At 36.5% G+C, this 6,949-nt stretch overlaps 1 protein-coding gene across 1 annotated transcript in view; it reads left to right on the top strand.

Annotated features, from left to right (window-relative positions):
• Window positions 1–865: 865 nt before the first annotated feature.
• Window positions 866–6,949, top strand: part of LOC106468342 — a 9,775-nt gene continuing 3,691 nt past the window's right edge. The window contains exons 1-3 of the mRNA XM_022396675.1: window positions 866–3,102; window positions 4,123–4,259; window positions 5,813–5,940. Coding sequence (XP_022252383.1) covers window positions 866–3,102; window positions 4,123–4,259; window positions 5,813–5,940 — 2,502 coding nt within the window. The remainder of the gene's footprint in view (window positions 3,103–4,122; window positions 4,260–5,812; window positions 5,941–6,949) is intronic.

The raw sequence follows: 6,949 nt of genomic DNA, 5'->3' as shown, positions 1-6,949 counted from the left end.
TAAAGAACAGTTTAAATGAGACATAAGTATGATTCCTTAGAACTCTCTAGTTAAAAATGTGTGCCTGTATTTTTGTTTTCCAGAGTTGGCGATGAATGGGGGGCCAGAAAAGCTACCGTGGATTTATTATAACACAAAACATGGAGACTTTCAACCAGGTAACCCCAACGTTGGCTTCTCTCACCGTTCACAGAAGAATTCCCCGTCATCTCGTCTAGTTTATTCTTCTTTATCCAAAACCACGGAATCTTCTGAAGACACTGAGTCGTTGAAAGAAGTTAAAGTGGAATCACGCGCCGCAAAGTTTCAAACAAAAACAACTCAAGAGAATATTTCTTTTACATCATCGAGTGAGCCAGCATCAAATGCGGATAACGAGAAGCGTAGTTTTTTACCTAACAAGAATTATACAACCATTAACAACCAGGAGGAATTTATTCATATGATCAAATCATTGACAAATAGACTTGATGCTCAGGAAACTAGGATAGATTCGAGAAAGTCTGGACATTCTAATAAGTTGGAATCCAATAAAAATATTTCAAAGCCAAATCTTCAATTGAAACAAGATAACGAAACAGAGATATTGCATCTAGACTATCTAGATACGGTTCCTCACCAGTCCATAAATGACAATCCTATGTTGTTGAATGGTTTCATGTCCTCATCTAGGTACTATAGGAATTATTCTACTAAAAACACACCATTAATCAATCAGTTACTTGAAGATGGCTTTCCTATAAAGAGATCTGTACTTCAGTCAAAAGAGAATTTGGCGGGAACGTCGCTAGAATCAAAAATATTTCTAAGTAAAAATAACTTTTATACCGAGAAAGAAATGTTAAATTCTTCAGGAATAATAGAAATGAATGGATTAAGTGATTCTAGTGATTCACATGTAGATGGATTAAGTGATTCTAGTGATTCACATGTTGATGGATTAAGTGATTCACATGTAGATGGATTAAGTGATTCTAGTGATTCACATGTAGATGGATTAAGTGATTCTAGTGATTCACATGTAGATGGATTAAGTGATTCTAGTGATTCACATGTAGACAGTCTTTCTTTTTTTATGAATTCCCTTTTTGTGCACCCCGACGTAGAAGTTTTTAATAAAAGTTCGTTCATGGCAGCTGGAGAAGGGAAAGAGTCATTTGCTTTACCCATTAACACCTCCTTCAGGACAGAGTACCAAAGCTATATAAATGAGCCTTCAGCGACGTCATCTGCCCGAATTGTGGTCAGAAGCGTGGACCCACGTGAAGGGTTAGGATTGATGCCAAGTCAAAGTACGATTTCGGGCCGATCTTACAATGGAAAAACCAAAAAGGTTCTTGAGAAAACCAGCAGGCAAAGCCGTCAATCTATAGATGGCATAATCAGCGGAATTATCAAACTTTTAGGGGGCAATGTTAATATCAACCGACCTCGTCCATTGGGTTCTCTCTTCCCTCAAAGGCCTATTCGCCGACCCACGGTCACGAGGATAAACAATCGTGGCCCTCCAGACTTTGGAACGTATCACCAAGGTTCGATTGGTTATCATGTAGTTCCTACAAGGCCACAGCGACCAGGAATAACCGACTTTTCTCTTCCACCACTTCCACCACCTTTCCAGACGAGTACCGCTTGGCAGTTCCCTGGGGTTGGAAATATAAGCAAATTACTGGGGCTTATTCCTTCTGAAAACCACGCGACGGACAACAAAGAAACCGATTCTACAGTGTCAAACTTGTTATTTGGCAGTGCAGAAACAAGTATTACTATTATTCCAAACGAACCCGTGAAACCCACGTTGTCAGACTCGACCATCACTTTGAAAACATCTGAAACAAGTGAGGACTCAACTGTTAATGAGACCAGTCTTACTTTCGATGTGGATAGCACAAAAACGGACTCTGGCTCGTATTTTCTAACTACAAACTTACACAATGACACCAAAGAACAGGTTCTGCTTAACTTAACCGATATGTCTGATACAATTATTGAAATATTTTCTTCGTACATTACAACTTCTTCCGTGTTTTCACATTCGTCATCTATTGATGAAACATTCTCTACAGTTACCACCCCGGGTCTTCCAAACATCTTCAGCAGTGAGTTGGACTTCTCGCCAGCTATGTCTAGTTCTTCTGCTAATGTTAATATAAGCGTTGCTCTGTCAAGTCAAATAACATATGTGGAACAAACAGAGACCATTGAAGAAGTAAGTTTGGAAGACGTTTCAGTTTTCCTTTCTTCGGCATTTATACCATCACCAGTTTTGAATACCAATTCCGATAGTATAATTAATTTTGGGAATAACATTTCAGGTGGAAGTGAGGATAGCCTAAGAAGCTCACCTTATGTTCAGCCTACACCTGTATTTCCTGAACCTATTACAAACTGGACTAAACTAACAGTCCCTTCAGTTTTGGAACATGGACCTAGCGTTTCAGTAAATTCTTCCAGGGATGAGGTTAAAGTGACCACAACAAACATCTTGGTGCTGCCAAGTAGTGCAGTTTTAGATGATCTTGGAACTCGGTCCCACTCTTCAATTCCAGTTGGTAACCCAAAGGAGCATACTAACTTTCAGTCATCCAAGGCAGAATCAGACATACCAGTGACCATATCATCAAAAGAACCAGAAATTGTTTACGGAAAGCCATCCAGGCAAGTGCTGGCACCTGGAATCAGCGGAACTAAAATGTTGCCCTCAGAAACTAAAGTACCTAAAGATGAAATGTTTGTTAACCCTGCCAAGACTGAGCAGATGAAAGCAAGTCCCACATTGACCTCTAACTCTCATTATATATCTAGTTCTGGTGAACCTGATCAACAAGAAATTAGCGATTTCCCCACAGGTCAGCCATTCGTAGAATCTGTGGATGTTAATGATGTAAGACCACTTAGTGGTCAGTCACCTAGCAACTTTCCTAGTGGTTTCAATCGTGGTCCACCGAGTGTTGCAGTACCATCTCGTATTTCAGGAGCTGGTCCTCACCAGGAAGGAACTCGTCCCTACCATCCCCAAAAGCCTCAACCTAATTCACCATTCTTCGGAACTCCACCAGAACGTCCTTCTTTTCGTCCGAGGCCTAATACGCCAATTATAAGGTAAGGAAATATGTGGTGTATTTTGTGAAAGATCACGTTGTAGTTTCCAATCAAAAAATTGATAATTATATGTATTTCATCAATTATCATTGTGTTATAATCCGACTAAATCTCTTCATGAGACTTATCAGCTCGAGCTTCATTCATGCCCACTGACTTGAGACCTTCAATATGTAGTCCAGTAGTCCATTACTAAGGTAACACATATTATATCAGTGGTGAGTGATATACCATTTTATAGACACCATAGCAGGTGACTATAATTGCTGATACTACCACTGTTATCTCATAAGAATATGTTGTCTAAAAGACGAATTTAATTCACATAATCTTTTGCAAAAACTCTTCCAAAAGGTTGTGCCCCCCAGTGGTTCAGTAGTAAATGTGAGAGCTTATAAGACTAAAAAATCTGGTTTCGACACCCGCCGTGGGCAGAGCACAGATAATCTTTTATGTAGATCTGTGAAACTTATTTATAACAAACATTTTGGTCATGTTATTTGTTTTTAAAATTTATCTTAATTTTGTAGAAGAGTTTTTATGATTGATAATTATTAGCATCGAAGATAAAATTCACGAGTAAACTCGAACGTTTTTTTTTTGTCACTTATCTAGGTTCATTGAAACTTTTGCATAAGTGTCCAAGTTGAATATCCTTGGGCTGGACAGAAACTTGTGTCTTTTATAACCCGTTGGGCAACCAAATAATTTTTTTTTTTCTCTCTCTCTCCAAAACCTTAAACTTTCATCTACCTCAACCGCGATGTCTTTTTATTTGTTTATATATTTAAATGTGTGAAACAACAACAAAACATTGGACTGAAAAGAAAATGGAAGAGATCCGTTCCGTTACTTCGTTAATAACGACAAACTGTATGAAATGCTATTTATAACTCAATGGATAGCTACTGATTTAAAAATACTGGCAGTGTAAACGGATAGACAAATCGAACAACATGATAGAGGGAGAAATAACAGTTTTGAAATGAGTGTTTTTAGGTTTTTTTTCTCCGTTTTCAGGATCGACACCTGTATAGTTGGTGACGAGTCAACTTGTGACGTCACTCTCAATGAACGATGTAAAACTGTACTTGGTGTGAGCGCTTGCTACTGTCGGGCAGGGCACGCTCGAACTGTGCCACGTGGACCGTGTGCTCGTAAGTTTCGTTATTTTATTTTTCTTTGCCCTTCTACTTCTTTCAAATATTTCTGTCACCGCGAATAATTTAGATTTCTTGCCAGTAAATGTATTTATTTTTAATTAAAAACAAATTACGAACATTTGAGAGAAGACAAGTTATTGGTGGAAAAAAACTGATTACACCCTCTACCCTCTTTTTTTAATGCACACGTTTAAAAATTACATGAAACTGAAGTCAAGATGATTGTGTTTGGCAAATTTGTTACAAGAATGAGTATGTATGAAACTTCATAAAAACTGTAATATAGGATTGACGAAATATTTTGGTGATAATATGTATGTACGTATAATCAAAACACATACAAGTATATATATATATATATATATGCTGTATAATACATCAAACAAAAAAAAAAACGGAAGAAAGAACCACAAGATTATTATTATTTTTTAATGCGTACAGATTTCTGGACGTTAAATTTGCTCTTCGGCCAATTTTAATTACTGGATTAAAAAAGTTTTTTGTTACCAGACTTTCGCTTTATTAAGATTTCGCTCGACAACTGACCAATAGGATGAAATAAAAGTTGACGGTGTTCTTTTATGGCTAAAGATCAATTTGAATGTTACAAAAGCGCTATCTATTGAAATAAATATTTAATCATTAGCTCGTGCTTTTTTATTTCGTTATATTATTTAAACGTTTAAGCGTCCAGGACTTTAATTTACATATATGGAAACACACACAAGTATGTATACAAACACATAGAAATGTATGTACAAACACACACAAATATATAAAAGTTGCTTCTCAATTCATATGGGGAAAAAGCCAAGGCATGTAATTCTCATTCTTGTAATCTTTTAACTCCAGTAAAGTTTTTAATTACAATATTCGGAATTCACAAAATAACTTATTTAAAGGTAAAAATTTAATTTCTCAAATATAGAGCACAAAATGACGTGTCTGTTGCTCAGTCGCATCATTACTTCATACATGCATAATTCATAATATTATATATATGTTTTCTACTTTATAAAAAAGTGTTCCATTAGCATTACCTATTTGGCCTTTATAGTTAGGATTAGTTCCGACAGATGACAGCACAGTATTCTCACATGATATTCTCAAGCTAAATGTGGCCTAAAATTACTAAGCCTAGTGACTATCAGTTAAGTGATTTGAGGCCATCGGTGTTTACGTATAATACGAATATTAATTTTTTATTGGTCTTCAAGTATTTCGCCAATATTGTTTATTAATTTATGTTTATTATCAATTCATATAATTAGTAATTGTGATAATTATTTTAGTAGTATTAGAACAAGCAATGAATAAAGAAGTTTGGACACAATTACTTGATAATTTTATAGAGAAAAACGGTTGATTATTACCAATTTTGTACAAAATATCTGTTATGATTCCAAATTTATTTTTAAAATTATTTTTCTGTATGAAAAATACCAGAACAAAATATTGATACCATCACATCATATCAATAGACATATCTTATAACAGCCGACTTTTAAGAATAACGAATGTATTCTGTATTTTTTTTTAAATATCAGCCGTGGTAACGTTACAAGTGGCGTTACTTCTGGACCGATATGATGGCCAAAGACTGACGTTTACCAGACTTTACCAGGACCCTAACAGTAAGCAGTATCAGCGGTTGGAGTATGAGGCAGAAAAAGGTGTAAGTAGCCAAAAGCTATTGAAATAAAGCATGCACAAATGAAATACTTATTCTGATACTGTTATATGAACACTGTTTTATTTATAGTTTTTTCCCGCATTTCTCAGACAATTGTTGTGTTTGTGTTACGTATCTGCTCGTTTGTTAATTTCCCGCAAAAAAATTATTTCCGAGAAACTTCAACGATACAAGTCCTTTCTTAATCAAAACTAGTTTATTCTTTCTCGTTACAAACTTTGTAATACAGTTAATTTCCACAGTCACTTTAAACTTAACTACTTTTATGAACACACGCTATAATTCACAGCGATTCACACACTTTACTTGCGGTGCCTACTGCTCGCTTGACTCGATTATCTCTATCTTCAATCTCTCTATCTATGCCATTTTTGACGGGCTTATATACTAAAATAGAGGGCGCCTGGAAAAGACCAGAGCTGCCAGGAAAAGTCGCGATCCTTCGAGAATCTCATGACGTGTTACCAGATCACGTGACTTCCGCTATCGTAACATTTGTTCAATTTCTTCAATATGTTAGATTATGCCTAATAATGCCTGAAGGAGTGAATTGAATAACTGCTTGTTTAGTATAAAATCTTAAACTTAAACTATTCATAAACGCAAAAAACATATTCGGACAGGAATAATGTGCATAAATTGTCCTAAACGAGGGGGCCTGACATGGCCAGGTGGTTAGGGCGCTCGACTCGTAATCTGCGGGTCGCGGGTTCGAATCCCCGTCACACCAAACATGCTCGCCCTTTCAGCCGTGGTGGCGTTATAATATGATGGTCAATCCCACTATTCGTTGGTAAAATAGTAGCCCAATAGTTGGCGGTGAATGGTGATGACTTACACTGCTAAATTAGGGACGGCTAGCGCAGATAGCCCTCGTGTAACAAACAAACAAACCTAAACAAGGGATGGCTATGCCTAATTCTTGGGATTCTCTGATCTTGAAGTTTAACTCACACACTACCAGCATGTATGTCAATGACAATGTTAAATA

The sequence above is a fragment of the Limulus polyphemus genome, unplaced genomic scaffold (genome assembly GCF_000517525.1).
Source record: "Limulus polyphemus unplaced genomic scaffold, Limulus_polyphemus-2.1.2 Scaffold2972, whole genome shotgun sequence".
NCBI lineage: Eukaryota > Metazoa > Arthropoda > Merostomata > Xiphosura > Limulidae > Limulus > Limulus polyphemus.
This window is presented reverse-complemented; position numbering and strand designations above follow the sequence as displayed.